The sequence below is a fragment of the Macrotis lagotis genome, chromosome 8 (genome assembly GCF_037893015.1).
Source record: "Macrotis lagotis isolate mMagLag1 chromosome 8, bilby.v1.9.chrom.fasta, whole genome shotgun sequence".
Classification (NCBI taxonomy): domain Eukaryota; kingdom Metazoa; phylum Chordata; class Mammalia; order Peramelemorphia; family Peramelidae; genus Macrotis; species Macrotis lagotis.
Genome location: NC_133665.1, coordinates 159,593,056 through 159,615,690, shown reverse-complemented (window position 1 = coordinate 159,615,690; position 22,635 = coordinate 159,593,056). Strand labels below are relative to the sequence as shown.

The following is a 22,635-nucleotide window of genomic DNA, read 5'->3' as shown; positions in this document are numbered from 1 at the left end:
TCCAGAATTTTTTAACCCACTAGAAATAGGATCATTCAAATTTTTGACTTGGTTCACATGCTGCCTGATATGTAATGAGTAACTCTGAAAAAAATCACTTCTTTGAAGCTCAGTTCTGTTCTACTCAGAATTCTTGTAAGGATCAAATGAGGTAATGTGTATATATAAAAAATATACATAAAAAATACTCTGAAAACCAAAAAGTTATTAAGCAATCATTTATCTTACACAAGGATTTATCACAGGATTCTCACACATAACAAACTGAATGAATATACTACAACATTATTTGATTTCTAAAAGTGTAATTGGGATGCCTTGGGGGAGGGGAACTAAGGTCTAACTTGGGGTACAAGGAATGAAAAAACCTCAAGGATAAAAGAAACTTCTAATTGAAAACACTCACACAACTAAGTGAAAAGTAACTTTTAAAAAACAGAAATGATATTTTCCTTTAACATCCTTTAGATCATTCTTCCACACACTTCCCAAGCTATACTTCTCAGCGAGTTTCTCCTTGGAGCGAGCCTGGGGCCTTGACTCCCAGTTCAGCCCACCAGGGTCTGGGGGAACAAGGCCAATTCCTCCACTACACAATCACAGCTCTGCTTCACTCTGCACGTACGTGTGAATCCCTTGTTCTGATGTCCCTGCTCCCTGTGCACATGGCCTCTCGGTCTTCACCCCCTCTGACAGTGACAGCTTCAGTTTGGTCTCTTCCCTTCCCAGGAACTGACAAACAAACGTTGGCTGGGCTGACCAGAATGTCTCTCTGGCCATCCTTCACCAATGGACAGGATTTGAGAGAAGCCAGAAGGCTTCTGATACTGTGCTACTAACCACTTTAATTCCTACACTGATCAAGTACAGATGGCTGGAAAAGGCCACTGAGTACAAATTTCATGTTTAGAACCATATTCAAATAGTTGGTTTTCAGGTTCTGCCAACAGGCAGGTGACATTTTGGTCTAGTTGGGGCATGCAATGTTCAACAGAAATAAACACATACTTACATTACTTTCTCCTTCAGTAACACGGATCTCATAGCAGTAAGCCAAGAGAATATCGATCAAACCGTAGTACACATAATATTGAGCTCTTTTATCCAACAGATAAGATTTATTTGTAAATTTTAGTAGTTGATAGTTCTCTTCTTTAGAAAAAGAAACTAGAAAGGAAAACAGGAGATTTTCAAAGATAAAACATTAAAGAAAAACAGTCTTCTCACTACCCAGTGCCACATCTTGCTTTGTCAAAATTAGAGCAGAATATCAAATATCCCAACTTTGGTGAAGAAAAAAAATCACATATTCTCAAAAACCCTTTAAGAATTTCCACAGTCTTCAGTAAATCTTTACATTTATGTCAATATATAAAGTTATTCTATTATAGGGTCTTAGTTTAAAAAAAAGGAGCAATAGTTCTTAACCTTTTTTTGTATCATGGATCTCTTGGGCAATGTGGTGAAGCCTATGACCCTTTTCTAGAATGATGTGTTTAAATGTTTAAGATAAACTGCATAGGTTACAAAGGAAATCCATCATAATGATGTAATTTTTTTTCCATCCAAATTCATGAAACCCCTGAAAACCATCCACTGACCCTCAGGGGTCCATCAAGCCAGATCAACATTGCCTAAATGGAACTAAAAGGTCAATTTTTTCCTCACTGTTGTAGTATTTTTAAAGAAGTCACCTCCAAACCTTTATTGATTTCTTTTTTTTTTTATTTTATTTTTTGTTCTCCTGGTTACATGCAAAAACAGATTTCAACATTCACTTTGAAAACTCTGAGTTCCAAATTCTCTCTCTTCCTCCCAACCCAATCCAAGTTATTTGATATAGGTTAAAAACATGCAGTCATGAAAAACATTACCACAATAGTCATGTTGTAAAAGTAAACATAATCCCTACCCCTGCAAAAAAAAAAGAAACTCAAAGAAAAACAAAGTTAAAAAAAAAAGCATGCTTCGGTCTGTAATCAAACACCATCAGCTCTGTCTTTAAGATGAATAATATTCTCTTGGGTCACTACATTGCTGAGAAAAGGGAAGTCAATCACAGCTGATCATCCTACCTCTACCATTTCTAAAATAAAGCCACTGGTTCAAGAGTTTCTAATACTAGTTTTTAAATTTAAAGATCAAAAATCTTAGTTGAAAAAATGTTTATAGTTGTTCTTATGACATTTTTAAAAGTTAGATCTTTTATAAGCAGGGTGCATCAATTTCCAGTCAAAAATCAGCATTAATTACCCATCTAATCACCATCAGAATCATGTGACATTGTGAAAATAATGTCATCATTAAGATAAACTGGAAGGTCTAATTAGTTATTACTTTCTGTATCATCATACAAGAGCTCAGATAGATTCATATATTATTTATTCTTTAGAGGGTTCAAATCCAACATGGGAGTCAGAGGAGATATTATAATAAACCTAACCTGTCATTTCTTTCAAATAAAATCAAAGCACGGATTTTTAAAAGGTAAAATATTTTTCCTATTCATAAATTTATAAAACCAACAACAATGTCTTAAGTTATTTCTAAAATCTGCTGGGGAAACATACAAGGTTCCATTCTTATATCCTTACAACATCTTTATATAAATTACTGCCTAAATTATGCAGAGAGAAAAATGAGTCACAGAGGGATTAAATAAATACTCTGCGATCATATTACATACTAGTTAACTGAAAGAATAAGACCAGAAGCGGATCTCTGGATTCCTAGCACAGGACCTGAGCCATCAACTGTTTAACTTCTGTAAGGAAGTTTATGAGCTGAGGGCAGACAAGGATGTCAGTTATTCCATGGCATGTCTTTCTACTTTTGATTTCTCATCTGGAAAATGGGAATATCTATTTCATGCTATCTTCTGTGACAACACTACAGATAAATCCAATACAAAATGCTTGTAAAATAGCTTCAACTTTCTGAAAACAAATAATAGTGAATATGAGAACAAGAAATATCTTCTCAAAGAGTCATAAGAACATGCTTTACTTTTCTCTACAGATGATCCTGGATAAAATTCTAGCAAATTGTTCCAGTGTCCCAATATCCTAACAGGCACAAAGGAAAAGAATATGAGAGGAACAAAGAAGACTTGTTATAGAATGATCAAGGGGCATGTCATTTCTAATCCTTGATGAGAATATATAGTTGGTTTAGAGACTTTATAAAACAAGTTTTAATTTTTGAGACAATTAAAATAAAAGTGATCTCACTTTTAGTGGTATTTTTTGTTTTTACATCTAATTAATTCTAAATATACCCCTCTGTTGCCCAGAGAACTATCCCATGTAAACAAAAATTTAAAAAGAAAGAAAGAACATTTCAGCAAAGCTAACCAAGGTATTAATCAGGGAGCAAACAATACTTTACATCCACAGTCACCCACCTTGATAATGAAGACGTGGCATTAAAGTTAAGAGCTGACCAGAGAGAGAACTAAGAGGTAATCTCAAGGCAATCAAAAAGGATTTACCAAGTGTTTTTTGCCCCAGCAATTATCAGAGCTGATCCAAAGAAAGATAAAAAGTCACTTCTCCCCCAAGAACCTCTGTTTTAATGGGAAACAACAGTTAACCACAAGGTACATACAAGACAAAGAACGGATGGGAGATAATCTCAGAGGGAAAGAGCAGCTGTAGAGCCTGGGAAAGAGGCAGGCATGCTGCCCACACAAACACTGGAGAGGAGAGGGAGGACCGGACAAAGAGCAAGCAGCAGGACCCCTGCAGCTGAAGCCCAGAGGACCTGGAAGCAAGGAATGTGCAAGAGGACTGAAACTGAGGTTCATGCTGAGGAATAGGGAGTGGGGACCCTGGAGCTCACCAAAGGGGTGCAAGGCACACTTTGGAGGGTCCCTTTGGTAGCAGAGTAGCATGGAGGAAGGAGCAGGCAAGAAGCACTGCAGAGGTGGCTGAGCAGGGGGTCCAGAGATGGAAGATGTTGTGAGGGAAGCAAGGACATGGGGTAAGGGAGAGGGTGCTACAGAGGAGGATTCCGAGGTTCAGAGGCTGGGGACCTGGGAGAGCAAGAGAGCCCCTGGGAAGGGACAAATCTGCATGGGATGTTCAGTTAAGATGCTGAAGGGCTATCCAGCTGAGAAGTCCAGGAGACTGAAAACTGACCCCAGGGAGTTAGTGGGAGAGGTTCACAGGCTGAGCTTCCTCTTCCTCATCTCTGATCACTCTCTTCTGTCCCTCCCCACCTTCACCCTGCTTTCACATGGAGAGGTGGCCTCACTTCTTACCAAGGCAAATGCCTCCCCCTGCACAAATTATCTCATTCCTTCTGTTTTCTTCAATGGACCCTCTCTAACACTTATTCTCAACCTCTCCATTTACAGCTCATTCTCTAATTCCTACACATGTGTGTGTTTATATATATTCAATGTTCCCCAGGCTCAAAAACCCTCCCCTGATTATTCCATCCCCACTATCACACTATCACACCTCTCTCTCTCTCTCTCTCTCTCTCTCTCTCTCTCTCTCTCTCCCCTCCCCCTATCCAACCTATCCAAAACAGAACTCATTATCTAGCCCCTCCTAGCTTTCCTGTTACTGTAGAGGGTGACTCCATGCTCCAGGCCCTCATCCTAGGAGTGTTGTCATGACCTTCTTCATTCCCCCAATATCCACCCCTTCCTCTCCTCTAATACTGACCTCAAGTCTCAAGGATGTTCCCCAATTCAATCCCTCCTCCAGTCAGCCATCAAGATTTGACCAATAGGGTGGCTAGGTGGCGTAGTGGATAAAGCACCGGCCTTGGAGTCAGGTATACCTGGGTTCAAATCCAGTCTCAGACACTTAACAATTACCTAGCTGTGTGGCCTTGGGCAAGCCACTTAACCCCATTTGCCTTGCAAAAATCTAAAAAAAAAAGATTTGACCAATAAACCCCAGTGGCTCCCCACTGCCTCCAGGGCATTCAAAACCTTTCTTAACCTAACCCTCTCCTCCCTTGGTGTCTTCTTCCATCTTCTCTTGGATCTAAGGACCCCAGCCTCCTGGCTCTTCCACAAGACCCTCCATTGCTTGACTCTAAGCATTCTTCCTTTCTGGCTGGAATGCTAAAATCTGCTCTGTGAGAAGAGAAACTATCTTTGTTCTCTTTTTTATCCCCAGCCCTAAGTAGAGTTCCCCTCTCCCACATAAAGTAGGTAACATGCTCCCACAGACAAAGAGAGTCAGGAGAGATCGGTGTCATGACAACCCAGCAGAGGTGGTACCCAGAAGGAGGGAGGGATCAACAGCATCAAAAAGGCTGCAGAAAGGTCAGGAATGACTTTCCAACAGCCACTAGATTTGGAAATCAAGTTCAGGTTGACTGGTAATGCTGAGCAGGCCAACCGAGTTAAATAATAAGGGAAGCCTGAAAGGGTTGTTAAAGGAGTCATGGAGATAACTGGGAGAGGCTTTCTCAAGGAGTTATCTAAGAAAGAAGGATAGATATGAGATGAAAACTAGGAGGGACAAAGTGGGAGATTTTTAAGTCTGGGGGAGACTTGAGCATGTCTGTAGGCAGCAGAAAGGAGACTGAAGACAAGAGAATATGGATGACCAGGGGCATAATCTTCCGGAGAAAGCAAGAGGGGCTGGCATTAAGGATGCTAGATGACTGGCCTCTGCATGGTGAAGGGCCAACTTTTCATTTGAGTGGAGGAAATAGTGAAGGAAGATGTTTGAGTTCTGTGAAATGAGGACAAGGGAGCTCTTGGTGAATGGTCTCAATTCTTCAATGAAGTATAAGAGCAGGTTCTGGGCAGAAAGGATGGAGGGAGGAAGATCATAGTAAATTTGAGAAGATAAAAAGTTTGGAAACATCTCCCATGGTGAGTGGAACAGAGAATCGATTAAAGAGGAATGAAGCAAAGACAACACATAGAGGGGACCCAATCACAAGCTTCATGATTTTCTTCAGTTCAATCTTATAGCACATGGGTAGGATTAAGGAAGCAAATGGTAAGAAGACTGCAGAGTTGGGGTTACCAAAAGCTAGCAGGGGGCACAGAGTAATAACAGAAGTCACAATGTGTGCAAAGAACAAGGTTGAGGCATGTCTCCCAGAGAGGGATGGAAGGATGGAATGATAAAAAGCTTGTGATCAAAAAAAAAAGGAATTTCTGAGTTCATGTACATGGAGGCTGTGAGTGACAACAAATCAAGGGTGTGACTGTCCATCTGTGTAGCAAAGAAGTCATGAGAACTGAGTCCACTGAGTTCCCAAATGGGAAGTGAGAGTGATTGGGAGATCATCACTATATGGTGGCACTCCCCCGATATGAGGACAGAAATTGGGGTAGAGAGATGTTGAGTCACTCACTGAATTCACTGAGGAAAGAATAAAATCCTGGGGGGGGGGGGGGAGAGACAGGGAACAGAATCTGATGGATGATAAATCTGGATTGTAAATAGCGACAGTGAGTAAGTAATATGAAATCAATCCTAGACAGTGTGGCAAGGAAAGCAGGGCCACAGGAGGAACCCAAGCATCAGAGACTGTGAGAAGAGGGAAGACGTTCAAGCCCCCGCAAGTGAACTAGTGAATGATGGAACCGCCTTGCCAAGAGCAGGGAAAGGGATGGTCTGGATAGGCCTTGCAGGGCTTGGGTTAAGTGCAGGACCAGGGGGGTGGAGATAGAGTTTTTCCCCCAGTTACCAGGGAGTCAGATCTACTGGGACGGGGAGAGGAATGAACACAGGGAAAGTATCCGCAGTCTCCTGAGGCTGCTCAAGGTGTATCCTCCTGGTCTACTCTCACAGCAACAGACAATGAAGGCAGAGGAGGTGGGGCTGTCACCTCAGCAATGCCCAGAAGAAGGGCCCATCTGGGGCAGGGTTGAGGACAGAGGCTGGGCCTATAGATTTTGCCCCATGATGAAAAGGTGGTAACACGGGCACAGAAGGGGATGTAAGTTCAGGAGGATCCTAGAATAGCTCTGAGAAGGTGGGAAGCAAGGATGGCAAGCCTGCTGCTGAAGGACTCTATCCTGGGTCTCTCAATTAACAAGTATAAAGTCAGACACCATGCCTCATCAGCAATGCTCCTGAAACAGTCACATCAGAAAAGATGCTAGCACCAGGAAACGGGCTGAGGCTACATGAAGGGAGACAAAAGCAATTTGGTCTCTACTAAAACTCAGTCCTAAAAATATTGCCATCGTTACTAGATAACAATTATATAGTACTTTAAAGGGTACAAAATGCTTCACACACATTCTCTCAACTGAGCCTCAATGTTAGAGCTGAGAAGGAAATTCTAAAAGATGGATTCAGGGGGAACTGTGGGAAAGGCTGGTGAAAATGTCCTTATATAGCAAAAGGATCTCAAAGATTAAGTTTTTACAACTTAACTAAAAAGAATCCCATAATGTACCAGAGATAAGCTATCACATTTTAATCTTTTCCTGTAACAGTTTATGTTAAAATTGTTTGAATGTTTTACCATAAAGCACTAACTTTCTAAACAATTTGCTACTGGATAAGAATTAAGAATGGCTGATTTAAAAAAAAAATAAAAATAAAAAAAAGAATGGCTGATCCGTGAAAAAGGACAATATTGAATAGTAGAGAGATAATAGTGTTACTTCACTCCTAATCTTAAAGGTCTCTAGTTTGTTCTCATTGCAGATAATACTAGTTTTTGCCTTTAAATATTACTTAATTTTTTAAGAAAAACTCCTTTTAATTAGGAGTACCTGAGTTCAAATATGGCCTCAGACACTTAATAATTACCTAGCTGTATGGCCTTGGGCAAGTCACTTAACCCCATTGCCTTGCAAAAAAAAAAAAAGAAAAAGAAAAAAAGGAAAAACTCCTTTTATTCCCATGCTTCCTGGTGGTTTTTTTTTTTTAACAGGAATAGGAGCTATATTCTCTCAAAAGCTTTTTCTGCATCTTTTTAAATAATAACATGATTATTTATTAGGTTTCCTAACATTGAATTAGTTCTTCATATCTAATATAAATCCACCTTGGTTATAATGTCTGATCTGTGACATATTGCTGTAATCTCCTTGTCAATATTTTATTTAAAATTTTTTCATCAGTGTTAATTAGGGAAATTGCTTGTAGTTTTTCTGTTTTGATTCTGCTTTAGATATATCAAAACCATATTTGATGATAAATTACCTTTGCATGTAACTGTAAAAATAAAATTTAATTGAAAAAAGACTATATTTGTGTCATATAAAGAATTCATATATATGTATATAAAATTTTTATTTATATAAAGCAATGGGATTAAGTGATTTGCCCCAAGTCCCAAGGCTAGATTATTATTAAATATCTGAGGTTGAATATGAATTCAGGTCCTTCTGACTCCAGGGCTGGTGCTCTATCCTCTGTGCCACCTAGAAGCCCTCCCATATGAGAATTAGGTAGTTCTTCTCTACCTATTTTTCAGAAAAATTTAGTAGTATTAGAATTAACTTAAGTCAAGAATTTCCAGGGATTTAATGAAAAAAAGTGCAAAAGAAGGGGGGGGGGGGGGGGGGCTTAGCCCTACCTGATCTAAAATTATATTATAAAGCATCAGTCATCAAAACTGTCTGGTATTGGTTAAGAAACAGAGTGGTGGACCAGTGGAATAGACTAGGTGCAATAGCAGGAAAACAATTATAGTAATCTGCTGTTTTGATAAACCCCAAAGAGTACAGCTATTGGGATAAAAACTCTCTCTTCAATAAAAACTGTTGGGAAAACTGGAAGTTAGTATGGAAGAAACTTTGATTAGACCAACATCTCACACTCTTTAGCAAGATAAGATCCAAATGGATACAGAATTTAGACATAAAAAACAATATTATAAGTAAATTAGAAGAACAAGGACTAGTTTACCTGTCAGATCTATGGAAAGGGAAGCAGTTTATGACTAAGGAAGAGATGGAGAATACCACCAAAAACAAACTAGATGATTTCGATTACATTAAATTAAAAAGCTTTTGCACAGACAAAATCACTGTAACCAAGATCAAAAGAAATGTAGTAAACTGGGCAACAATCTTTACAAGTGTTATTTCTGACAAAGGACTCGTTTCTAAAATATACAGAGAACTGAGTCATATTTAAAAAAAAAAAAGCCATTCCCCAATTGACAAATGGTCAAAGGATATGCAAAGTCAATTTATAGATGAGGAGATCAAAGCAATCCATAGTCATATGAAAAATTGCTCTAAATCATTAATTATTAGAGAAATGCAAATTAAAGCTTCTCTGAGGTACCACCTCACACCTCTCAGACTGGCCAATATGACCAGAAAGAATAATGGTAATTGTTGGAAGAGTTGTGGGAAATCTGCTGGTGGAGCTGTGAACTCATCCAACCTTTCTGGAGAGAAATTTGGAACTTCACTCAAAGGGCAACAAAAATGTGCATACCCTTTGACTCAGCAATACCACTACTGGGTCTGTACCCTGAAGAGATGATGAAAAAGGATAAAAATGTCACTTGTACAAAAATATTCATAGCAGCCCTGTCTGTGGTGGCAAAGAATTGGAAATTAATTAATTGGAGAGTGGCTTAGCAAACTGTGGTATATGTATGTCATGGAACACTATTGTTCTATTAGAAACCAGGAGGGATGAGAATTCAGGGAAGCCTGGAGGGATTTGCATGAACTGATGCTGAGCAAGATAAGCAGAACCAGAACACTGTACACCCTAACAGCAACATGGGGGTGATGATCAGCCTTGATGGACTTGCTCATTCTATCAGTGCAAAAACCAGGGACAACTTTGGGCTGCCTGCAATGGAGAATAACATCTGTATCCAGAGAAATAACCACTCTGCTGGAGTGTTTGAACAAAGACCAAGAACTATTACCTTTAATTTAGGAAAAAACTGATATCTTGTTGTCTGATCTTACTATCTCTTATACTTTATGTTTCTTCCTTAAGGATATGATTTCTCTCTCATCACGCTCAATTTGGATCAATGAATACCATGGAAACAATGTAAGGATTGATAAATTGCCTTCTGTGGAGGGTGGGGGGAGGGAAGTAAGATTAGGGGGAAAATTGTAAAACTCAAAATAAATAAAATCTTTAATAACAAAAAAAAAGAACTAACGTTTCTTTAAATGTTTGATAGGATTTAGTTGCAAATCCATCTAAGTCTGGGGTTCTTTGGGAATACATTTATGCCTGGCTTAATTTCTCTTTCTTAAGATTAATCTGAACAGTTTATATTCTGGTAAATATTTATCTATTTATTTTGTCAGTTTTATTGGCATATATTGGGCAAAAACCCTTCTAATAACTGCTTTTGGTTTTGAAACTAAAGATAGCATAAAATATTTAGGAATTTGCCTACCAAGACACATCAAGAATTTTATGAATACAATTTCAAAAAAAATTCTTTACACAAACAAAACTGGAAAAATATTAATTGCTCAGAGGTAGGCTGAGTCAATATAGTAAATGATAGTATTACCTAAATTCATCTATTTATTCAGTGCTTTATCAATCAAGCTAAATTGATTTAAATAAAAGGTGATATCATCAGCAAATTACAGAATCATGGAAGAAATTATTCATCAGATACATGGATAGGGAAGAATTCAAGACTAAATAAGATAGAGAGGAGTTAAAATGGACACTTTTGAGTACATAAAATAAAGTTTTTACACAAACAGAATCAATGAAAATAAATTTAGAAAAAAAGCAGGAAATTAATTAAGCAAGTTTTTCTAATAAACTCATTTCTAATACATATTGGGAACAATATGTCATTTCTCGATTGATAAATGGTCAAAGGATATGAACAGGTAGTTTTCCAAAGGAAAAAATCAAAACTATCAATTGGGCCATATGCAGGCTACAGGCCAGATTGAAATGTGACTGGGAAATGCTTAACAAGACTATAAAAATAGAAGAAAACATAGATAATGTTAATAATTTGTGTCTCTCAATATACCATGATGTCAATACTCCAAAAGGGTCTATTTGAGTCTGACATTATTATAATATTACTCTAAATATTTAAGCTATTTATAAAAAACAAGTCTAAGACACTATCTCTCTCACACCTGTCAGCCTGGCTAAGGATGAAAAAGGAAATGACAATTATTGGAGTGGCTGGGGAAAACAAGTACTTTAATTCCCTGCTACTGGAGTGTGAACTCATCCAACCATTTATAAAGCAATTTGGAATGATGCCCACAAAAGCCTGTTATATTGTGTATAACCTCTGAACCATCATTGCCACTCCTAGGTGCATACTGCAAAGACATCCAAGATGAGAGAAAGGACACATAGGATCAAAAATATAGTAGCAAAGGACTGAAAACTGAGGGGATGTCATCAGTTGGGAAATAGTTGAACAAGTCATCGCATAGGAATATGACAGACGACTACTGATGAAGGGAATTGTTTCTGAAAGACTTCTGTGAACAGACATAAAGTGAAATGCTGCAGAACCAGGACAACAATTTAATACAATCAATCCTGAAAGACCTAGGGTACTCTGAACAAAACAATGAACAACCACAATTCCAAAGGACTCAGAATGAAACATGCTGTACACCTCCAGACAAAGAAGAGATTGAAGTGTATTTCTTTTTCATTAATCTTTTTTTTTAAACTATAGCTTATGCAGGAACTTATTTAGCATGACTATGAAAAAAAATGGGCTTTGTTTTTCTTGCCTTCTCAACAGGTAGGAAAGAAAGAATTTGGAACTGAAAATAAAATTGAGAAAAGTTTTAATAAGATAAAAATTTTTAAAAAGAATTAACATAGAAACTGGAGAAAACTCTAATAAACTAAAAATAATGAGGTCTGAGTTTCCTTTACAAAGAAGTCTACACAGCCTTAAAGTTCTAAAACCTCCACAAATACACACCAACCTCCCTTGAAGTTGCTTCTCTCTTTATTGCTCCTCTTCTTGGTGGTTGCTACCCACCCTAACAGCACAAAAGGGAGGAGGGAGGAGGACTGTCCAAGTCAGAGCTTGGACAGTTGGGCCAACACACCCTGGAAGGAGCCACGGAGGAGGCCCGTCAGACAGAGCACTCCTGGGCATTTCTACACTTCACATTTCTTGTTAATCATTCTTCCACAACCAGTCTTCACAGACAAAAGATAGAAGCCGCCAACTGCAATGCCACCTCAAAGTCCACAAACACAAGTGAGACTTACTCCAGAACTTTGTCCTCACCCAAAGTCTCAAGTCCTTCCAGGAAGTCTCCCCTCAAAAGGGATTTCTCTTTTTGGAGCTTTTCTCAACTTTGTATATTTGTTCTCTGAGGGAGCTGGTGACTGGAGTCAGAAAGTCTTGAGTTCAAGTCTGGTCTCGGACATGTGTGAGTGGTGGGACCCTCACTGCATCCTCCACAAAATCTGACTTTGATGCTCTATCAAGATCAGGGGGTGACCCCGAGTTGCAAAGAACAAAACAGAACAAGCCGCACTGAGGAAGAGGCCGGCTAGCCGGCAAACCCCTGGGGGGAGGAAACATCCATGCCTTCAACTGTTCTGGGGGCATGGTTAGGGCCTCTGACAGGTGTGTGTGTGTGTTTGTGTGTGTGTGCGCGCGCGCGTGCGTGCGCACGCACACACACATCTGAATCAGAGGCAAGGCTTGATCCCCCACCCCCCATCATGCCATGGGGCCTCTCCAGGCTGTCGCTCCTCCCCAGGATCCCAGCTGCCCGAACCCAGGCCTCCCTCCGCTCTGCCTTGTACACTCCCCATGTCCTATAAGCTCAGGTCAAGGGTGTAGTCCTTTGGGAGTCACCCTCGGACGCCCTCAACCCCCACCAGTTACCACTGCACCTCTATTTTCCATTTCCTTCTCTAGGCAGAGAAAGGCAGCACAAACCCACCAAAGAAGAAAGCATCATCTACACTCTCACAGTAGGAAAAGCACCAAACCAAGGATGGGATACGAAAAGAAGAAGACAGTCCCTGCTCCAAGAGGCTGGTACTCTCATGCTGGACTCAGGTCAGAAGACTCGTCCTTGGGATGACCTCTCTTCTTTTGGGTCATTTCCACCATTACAGTCTGCCCTACAACAAAACCAAGGAGTCCGGGGAGCGCCTTCCCATGCAGTCTCTCAGGGGCCAGGCAAGATGTACAGGGGCCCATCAGGATGGTGACTGGGGGACATCGGGCAGCAAGCATTGAAGCAGGATGGCCTGAGTTCAAGTCTCACCTCTGATCCACACTGGTGACAGGAACCCAGTCTGTGACTCAGTTTCCTCATCTTCATCTGGGAAGGCAGCAGCTCCAGAGCAGCCCCTGGGGGCTCCACCTGGGCTCTAGGGGTCCTTCTCCACCTGGGCTCTAGGTCCACAAGCCCCTTCATACTCAGGTATATACTAACCTCCAAAGCTGTTGCTCTGTCCTCATTCTTTTTTTTTTAAGGCTTTTGCAAGGTAAACGAGGTTAAGTGGCTTGCCCAAGGCCACACAGCTAAGTAATTATTAAGTGTCTGAGACCAAATTTGAACCCAGGTACTCCTGACTCCAGGGCCGGTGCTTTATCCACTATGCCACCTAGCTGCCCCATCCTCATTCTTAAAGAAAACCTGACCATCAGGGAGGTGATGCCAGGACCTGAAGTGGATGAGAGGGAGGGAGGGCTGTGCCAAGTCCCCAGCCTCACCTTCTCCTCCAGAGTCATCCAATAGCCAGATGTGGATCAGGACAACTGGAGATAGCCCTGGATGCCAGGTGATTGGGCTAAGTGACTTGCCCAGGGTTACAAAGCAAGGAAATCTCTGAGGTCACATTTGAATTCGGGCCTTCCTGATTCAGTACCAGTGCTCTACCCCCTGCGCCATCTCCAAAGTAAGACTAGAAAGAGAACAACCGAGGATCCTAGCAAGGAGCCTCTGGCACAATGACATACATTTCTATATACTCCTACGATTTTAACAGTTACACAATACTTTCCACATTTACTGCTCTACCATGAGGTAGATGCTTCAAAGAACATGATCCTTTTCTCACAAATGAAACCATGCTGACTCAGAGCAGGACTTCCAAGCCGCGACCCAAAGGGCATCTTTGATCCCGATTCAGAGGAGCCCAGGCAACGCCAGGCTGGGACAGCACCAGGCCATTGTACTTTCTTTTTACTTTTTTTATTATTTTATTTATTTAAGGCAATGGGGTTAAGTGATTTACCCAAGGTCACACAGTTAGACAGATCCTCCTGAGTCCAGGGCCAGTGCTCTATCCACTGCACTACCTAGCTGTTCCCAGAACATTGTACATTTTCATTAGTTTAATAAAAGTCTCAATCCTTATTCTGCCCACTTCATGGGATGGCTAACATTAAGAGCACTTTGTAAATACCATCAACGGTGCCGCAGAAATGGGAAATGGTCCCAACGCTGTGCCTGAGGCTCCTGGCAGGTATCTCTGTGTTTATTCCCTCCTGGCCCCTCTGGGTCTTGTTCTACCTTGCCCTGACCAAGATCCTCACAGCCAGAGGATCCCAACCCAGGGAGCCCCCCTCAGAAGTTGAGACACACACACACACACATATACACCTATACTATGTTGGCCTGAAGTTCATCACCTCTCTCCAACTAGGAGGCAAGGTGGGCTTCCCTTGTGCCCCCAGGACATAGTCAACAGCCATGCCAATACCTCAAGGGCCATATATGAAGCTTCCTGCCCCTGCTTTATCAGCATGCCACACTCTACCTGGGCTTTCCAGTGATTGGCACACTCCCCTCTCCTCCTAATCTCCTCAATCCAGGAACAATGGATGCCCTAGATGTGGGGCCCATCAAGGCCCCATGCCCAGTGCCAGTTCTCAACTCCATCTTCTCGCCAGCCTCCACCCAACATACCTCCCAATATCCTGCTCCAGAACCACTATAGCCTTTCCTTTGTGAGGAAAGAGAGAAGGGAACAAAAGGCACAAGGACCTATGTCCCACCTGACAAATGATCAATAACCAATGCCCTCTCCGTCAACACCTCTTTTCTTACCCTTCCCTTTCCTAGAACTCTAGAGGACCCTTTCTCTTTCACTCCTGTCTCAGGGACTCAGGACCCTCCATACCCTCCCCTGGTCACTTCCAGGTTCTCTCTCCTACAAACACTCAACAAGCTAACTCCTCTGAGGCTTTAGTAACTGCTTTCTCCCCCCAGAAGGGGTTCACCCTCATCCCTAACCCCTGCCTTCATTTCAGGGAATTCCAATATGAATGCTGACACTGGCCCTAGCTTACAGTGACCCATGGACACTGACCCTAATTTCTCAGGTCTCTACTGTTCTTTCTTGCCATGACCTACTCATCTGCTCCACCTTCTCAAGCACATCTCTGGTCCACCGAGTCACAAAGGTTCTGCTTTCCCAACTTCAATCCTCAATTTCCCTTTTACTCACAATATTTTTTCCTCTCTCTCCTCATGCCTCCCTCCTCCTGTCTTCAGTGTATCCTTCCCACAGCCTGCAATACCTCCATCCCTTATGACTATTTCAAGTCATCACATCTACTCTACATTCCCCTCCCCTCTAAACCCACCCCTATGGAGAAAGAGTTCAACTCTGCTCTCAGGAGGGCCAAGAAGTCTTAGAAAAACCTTTTTCAGGCAATATTCCACAAGAAGTCACCTCCTTATCATCACACAACTACCTGGAAGAGGTACTACAGGACTACAATGCTAGATTTTCTTTCAGAGCTGACTGATGACTCCTTCTCAGAAACACTACATTCACCAGAGCTAAACAGGACATTCTTGATAGGAAGAACACTGACTATAAACCTAAACTTTATGTGCCACCAAAACAAACAATATGCCAAGATTCTTAGGTTAAAATTAGCCTAATCAAAGTCAAGAAACAAGGTAAAGCCATCTTCAAGAAATCAGATCATCAACAATACATCTGGGGGCAGCTAGGTGGCAGTGGATAAAGCACCAGCCCTGGAGTCAGGAGGACCTGGGTTCAAATCCAGTCTCAGACACTTAATAATTACCTAGCTGTGTGGCCTTGGGCAAGCCACTTAACTCCATTGCCTTGCAAAAGCCTAAAAAAAAAATACATCTGGTATATCCATTTACAGTCCTTGGGCAGGGGAGAAATATAGACATTTCAAAGATAATTACTTTAATAGTCACAGTATCACATTTGGCTAAAAGATTGGAATAACAGCCTTATAAAGAAAGAGGCAAAGCACTTTAGACAACTATAACTCAATTTTGCATATTCAGGTTATGATCCCTTTGATAGGACAAGCAAAATTTAAAAATCACTTGTGTTTCTGTAACTTGCATTGATATATTTAGGGAGGAGGGGAGGAAAGGGAGAGGCAAAGAAGCCAGGACTTTCTGCTCCAAAGAATGAGCAAGACAGAGTTAAAGGTCTTAAAAGAAGACTACCAGGGAGGAAAAAGGAAGAAAAAAAGAAATGACCATAATTAATCTCCAATTTTCCACAATTCTCACCTTCCATAGGAAAAGTTCAAAAAAATCTTGACTCAAAAATTACTTTTTCACTGGAAACTCATTTCTTTCAGCCATATTTTATCTCAGTTAAAGAGAAGATGAGCTGATCGAGCTGATCTCATGGAGAGAGCAAGAAATAAGAGGTGGAAAGTCACAGTGGTCCACAGCTAACTTTCAAATGTCAGAAGAAAACAAAGATTAGAACAGATTGGGCAGGCATGAATGGATTACAATCCCTATCACTGTAGAGAATTTCCAAATAAAAGAGACCACAGAACTATTTGAGTAACTGTCATATACAATATTCTTTAAAGTCACACCTTCTATGCCTCAACAATTTATCTCAAAGAGTATTTATGAAAAATCCCTAGGGGCAGCTAGGCAGCACAGTGGATAGAGCATTGGCCCTGGAATCGGGAGGCCCTGAGTTCAAATCCAGCATCACACACTTAATAATTACTCATCTGTGTGACATTGGGCAAGTCACTTAAACCCCACTGCCTTGCAAAAAAACCTAAAAAAGAAAAAAGAAAAATCCCTATATAAAGTTTTGTATGTGGGAAGATAACAAAAACTATCACTTTACATCAAAAGAATGTACATACATGCAATTCTAGCTCCTTGATGCTACAAAACCCTTTAGAGATTAAGGAGTATCCCACTATTTTACAATCTATCTAAATAACATCCACCTTGCTTCATATGTAGTTGCTTACAAATAGCCTACATTTAAAAGGATAATTCCTAGAGGGAATATGGAAAAATTAGGACCCTGATGCACAAATTGGTAGACGTGTATACTGATCCACCCATCCAGCTTCCACTTCACCATCCTGGCTGCCTTCCCTGATCCACCCACTCTGGGCCTTATAAAACCTTTGACCAGGAGATACCACCAAAAAAGATCAAGGGAAAAGACCTATATGCACAAAAAAAGTTACAGCATCTCTTCTTGGAGTGGCAAAAATTGGAAGTGGAAGGGATGCCCCTCACATACAGTGGAATATAACTGTGATGCTATAAGGAATGATGAGACATAGGAACTGACACAAACTTTGAAGAACTAGAAAACCCTGTGCACAGTAATAGCAATATTGTAACAATGATCAATTGTGAAAGACTTAGCTTTTCTGATCAAAATAGTAATCCAAAATGATTCCAAATTATTCATTTCCTGCTATCCACCTCCAGAGAGACAAATGATGAAGCAGATTATTTTTCACTTTATTTTTTGCAACATAGTTAATATAGACATGTTCTACATGACTTCACACATATGTTTATCATATTTCTTGCCTTCCCAGTGGTTAGGAGAAGAATTGGAGGAGGGAGAGAATTTGGATCTCAAAAGTTTTAAAATGTTTTTAAAAACCCTACTTTTTCATTGCTAATATTTACAATGAATTAGATACAAATTATCATCAGTCTACTGTTTCAGTTTACTATAACTAAGAGATCAAAGATCAAGAGTTAACTTAGCCCCTTAATATGATAAAGTATTATCATTGCAATACTCTATCAGAGAAAATGATAGTATTTCAAAAAAAGAAAACAGCCTATTGTGAATTGAGTAACCAGAGTTCAAACTTATAAAAGGAAATTACAAATAGAAGACTGCAATTCTCCTGCATGCCACTTGTTTAACTTGATATATTTAAAGTATAAGAACTGATATTCCCCAATTGATACTCAAAATGTTTCAAATAGGTCTAGGGGACATTAAGTCTTTCGATTATATAGCTAGCTTATTATGTCTATCAAACCTATATGAAATCTGTCCAATTACAGAAAAATGTCATTTTCCAAATGAAGTCAAATGCAAACTCCAGATAATGGTAAAATAAACATATGAATTTTTATCAAGCAGTCACTATAAATGAGTTTTGATTACTATAATGGCCCAACTCTTAGTTTTCTAAGTCATGATAATTTTTCTAGAATGACACAAATACAACCAAACCAGTCAGTCTTTTCTCCTTCTTTGCAGCCTTAGAACTCATCACATACTTATAATTTTAAGGTCATGAAGTGGAGAGCATTAACACACTGCAAACAAAGAACAGTAATTCTATCTGGGCATGTAACAAACTATTTTCATGTTATGTTTCAAAAAATGAACCAATCTTAATATTCTAAGGAATGATACAAACGCATTAATATTCTAAGGATACAAAAGCATTAATATTCTAAGGAATGATACAAAAGCATTAATAATATAAGGGGGGAAGACACTTTACAGATGAGATTCAATTTTTAACTACTGCTCTGGACACTAGTGGTGCCTCCCAGAACCCCCTCGCTGTTAGCTGTCTTTTATAATAAGTTGGACAGGTGGTCCACCTGCTGTTTATAACTTGCAGATGCAGCAATAAATGATGCCTGTTGCCCCAGAAAATCACATCTGACAGATTTTAAGGAAATATGCTAATGCATTTAACAGGCAGTACCATAGAGACAGACTATTTTCCTAATCTTTCTACCACTCAACAATCCTTCTAACAGCAAGACTTTCAGTGTTCCAAAAAGATCTTCCAACTTAACATATTAAGATACTAATTTCTTTGAATGTACTAACAAGTGAATCTTTAACAAAAGACAAAAAATTCTAAAAAGGTATTTCCTAAGACAAAACAAATGGCAGAGAAATTATCTTCACTCAAATCATTTATGAAAGTCCTGGGGATATTGAAAACAAAAATCAAAGAGTCTTTGTCAGGAGGTGAGTAACATGCTTTATCACTGGTCTTCTGGAATCCAGTCTCTGGATCCATCTCTGGTTCTTCTTTTCTCTCTCCACTGTCAATCATTGTCAAGTGTTTGATATTTCCTTAGTACTTTGTTTTGGGTTCATCCCCTCCTTCCCACCAAGTAGGAATCTGTTCCCTAAAACTCTTCCTTCATCCCTCTTTTAGATTGTTCTCTCTAGACAGGGATTCAGCTACATTCATCCCTGTCTTGCTTCTGAACTATAATCTTTCTTTTCCATACAGAGACAAAATGTAAACAGATGAGCAAATACAACACAATTTGAGGGGAAAAACATAGCACTAAGAACTGGGTTAATTCACTATCAAAGAAAAAAGGTCTCATTTGTACCAAAAACACATAGTAGCTCTTTTTTGTACTAACAAAGAACTGGAAACTAAAAAGCAATGGAATGGGTAAATGAATGATGATACAGAAATATAATGGAATACTATTGGGGTCATTGGGACTATTTATATTGACTAATGCAGAGTGAAATGAGCAGTACAGGAGAGCAATTTATAGACTAACCAGAGACACTCTAAAACAAACAACTCTGGAGTTGAAGGCTGGAAGGAACACAATGATCAACTGGATTCCAGAAGACCAGTGATAAAGCATGTTACTCACCTCCTGACAAAGAAATGGTAAGACTCAGGGTTCAGAAAGAAGCCTACTTTTTGGACGAGGACAATTCAGATATTTGTTTTGCTTAAGTGTCACAAAGGGCTTTGGGGGGAGGGGGCTAAAGGTAAGAAGGTAAAAGAAAAGAATCAATTTTTCATTAAAAAAATTACAATATCAGGACTGTACTGTACACAAGCATATATTCTTCAGTTTAACAAAAATTAAAAATTAGTTTAATTCCTGGGGGATAAAAAGTACTGGAGTGATCAGGAAAATCTTCCTGTGGTAGCTAGGCTGAGCCTTGAATGAAGCAAAGGCTCTTAAGAAATGGTAAAACAGCTTTGTAGGTCAGTTTTGTTAGAACACAGAGAGAAAGAAGGGATATAATCTGAAATATGTCTGGAAAGGCAGGAGTTGGTCTGCAAGGGGGCTTTCAATGCAAGGCTACAGCATCTGCATTTTCTCCCAGGGGCAGTAGTGAGCCACTAAAGAATTTTTATACAGGGAAGTTAAACAGGCAAATCTGCATCCTGGAAAGATTAATTTAGCATCTGATGGAGTTTAGAATAAAGTAAGAGAAGGGTTGCAAGGAGATTTTACAAGAGCCCAGGTGAGAAAGGATAATGCCTTGATTGGGAGAACCCTAAGAGATCTGGTAGCAATACAACCTGGGAGACTTGACAATGCTTGATAGTAGGGAGAGCAAGGAAGAACCCGAGATGGATCCAGAGCTGTGAATATCAGTGGCTGGGCTGGTGGTGGTGGTGGTGCTTTCACCAAAAATAGAGATGTGTGGATCCGGAATAGATTTGGGAAAAGGTAAAACAATCTATTTTGCTTTGGATATGTTGAATTTGAGATACCAATGGGGCAAACCTCCAGGTGAAGACACACAGGTGACAAATGGAAAAGAAAGGTTATAGTTCAGAAGCAAGACAGGGCTGAATGTAGCTGAATCCCTGTCTAAAGAGAACAATCTAAAAGAGGGATGAAGGAAGAGTTTTAGGGAACAGATTTCTACTTGGTGGGAAGGAGGGAATGAACCCAAAACAAAGTACTAAGGAAATATCAAACACTTGACAATGATTGACAGTGGAGAGAGAAAAGAAGAACCAGAGATGGATCCAGAGTTGACTGGAATCAAGAGAAAGCAATGGCATGGAAGTCAAAGGAAGAGAGAGTATTCAGGAGCAGGAATGGTCAATGGTGTCAAAAGCAGGATTTAAGAGAAAAATGATATACATTTAATATAAAAAGGTATTCAATCCCCAAGAGATAAGTAGTCAATGAGTATGTATAATTTTTTAAAATAGGATTGCAAATTATTATAACAAAATGGAAGAATGCTTCAAGTTACTAATAATAAGAGAAATGCAAAGAAATTCTGGCAATGTAAAAACAAATTTTTCTAAAAAAATGACCACTGGCAACCTTGGATGTGTTCAGAAGAGCAGTTATATGTGATCATACAGCAGTTGGAAGAGGATGAGAGTGATTTGAAGGTGAAGAACCAGAGGGTAACAAATATAAAAAACTTTCTTTAGGCATTTGTATGTGAAAAGGAAAAAAAGATTCAAGATTTATAAAGTAGGAGTTGTTTAAGCAAGAATAGTAGAGGCCTGGCCATTGAAGACAGGTAGGAATGAGACAAGCTCCTCCGGGAGGTGGGAAGGGAAGTATAAAGAGCACCAGCGAGCTGTTCTAGGGAAGAAGAAAGTCAAATGTTATCCAGAGACTGGAGCAAAGGAAGAGAAAGTCTGGAAAATGCTGAGTAGAGGAGAGGAAGGTCTCAGAAGACATTCATTTTCTCTATAAAGCAGGAGGTGAGGAAGGATTCCCTCTGCAGGAAGGGCAGGCAATTGGATGGATAGATGCTTTAGAATAACCATCATGGGGAATTTAATGAGTAAACCAGGAAATACAGAAGTAATCTTTCATGAAAATAAACCATCTTCATACAAAAAATACTCCCTCCATAAATAAGGACAAAATATTCATCATCAGAAATGATGATGTTGACAAATTTCTAGTGATAAGCGACTCCACGTTGGTTTGGTCTGAACAAGGACAACAGACACCCTGCCTAATGTGTGGCCAGGACTTGAGCCGTTCCAGTTTGGAAGGACTTGCCAGGATAGGACAGGCCCTACTGGCACAGCTTTGGAAAACCCAGGATCCCTTCAATGCCATGAAAAGATTGGAAGAAGCCTTGAGGAGAAGATAGTTCAGCTGTGCCTTAGTCAGAGTTAAGAGCTGGAGTCCAAGACCACAAAACCTGACCCCCATGAGCCTAATCCAACAAACAAACTGAAGCTGACCATGGGCTCACCTTGAAAGGCTTCTTGAGTGTTCTGCTCCCCGCTGCTTTCGGGAGAGGCTATCTTCTGGGCAAATGCCAGAGCCCACCAGGGCTTGTACTTCAAAACTTTTTGAATAGCTTCATCCTCAAAATAGTCTGCCCTGGAAAAACAGGGAATGCACTTGTTATGAATTGTCTCATCTTTATTTTTACTCTATCTTTCAATATATTATTTTAAACTGAATACAGTCCTAGAAGAAACAGGGCAGCTAGTGGAAAGAATGTCAGGCCTGGGGTTAAGTTAGACTCATTTTCCTGAGTTCAAATCAGGTTTCCAATGTTTACCAGCTGCATGACCCTGGGCAAAAAACTTAAATGTTTGCCTCAGTTTCCTTACCTGTAAAATAAGCAGAAGGAAATGGCAAACCACTCCAATGCCTACCAAGAAAAAAATGGGTTCATGAAGACTCACATATGACTGAAAAGGACTGAATATGGTCCAAGATAAAAGGATGACAGCTCATTACTTATAACTAATTGATTGTTA

General features: G+C 40.0%; 1 protein-coding gene across 1 annotated transcript in view; it reads right to left on the bottom strand.

Moving 5' to 3' along the window:
- The window catches only part of LOC141496566 (protein SHQ1 homolog), a 100,431-nt gene that overhangs the window by 58,255 nt on the left and 19,541 nt on the right, over positions 1–22,635 (bottom strand). The window contains 2 exon segments of the mRNA XM_074199050.1: positions 1,013–1,167; positions 22,119–22,249. Of these exon segments, the coding sequence (XP_074055151.1) occupies positions 1,013–1,167; positions 22,119–22,249 (286 nt within the window).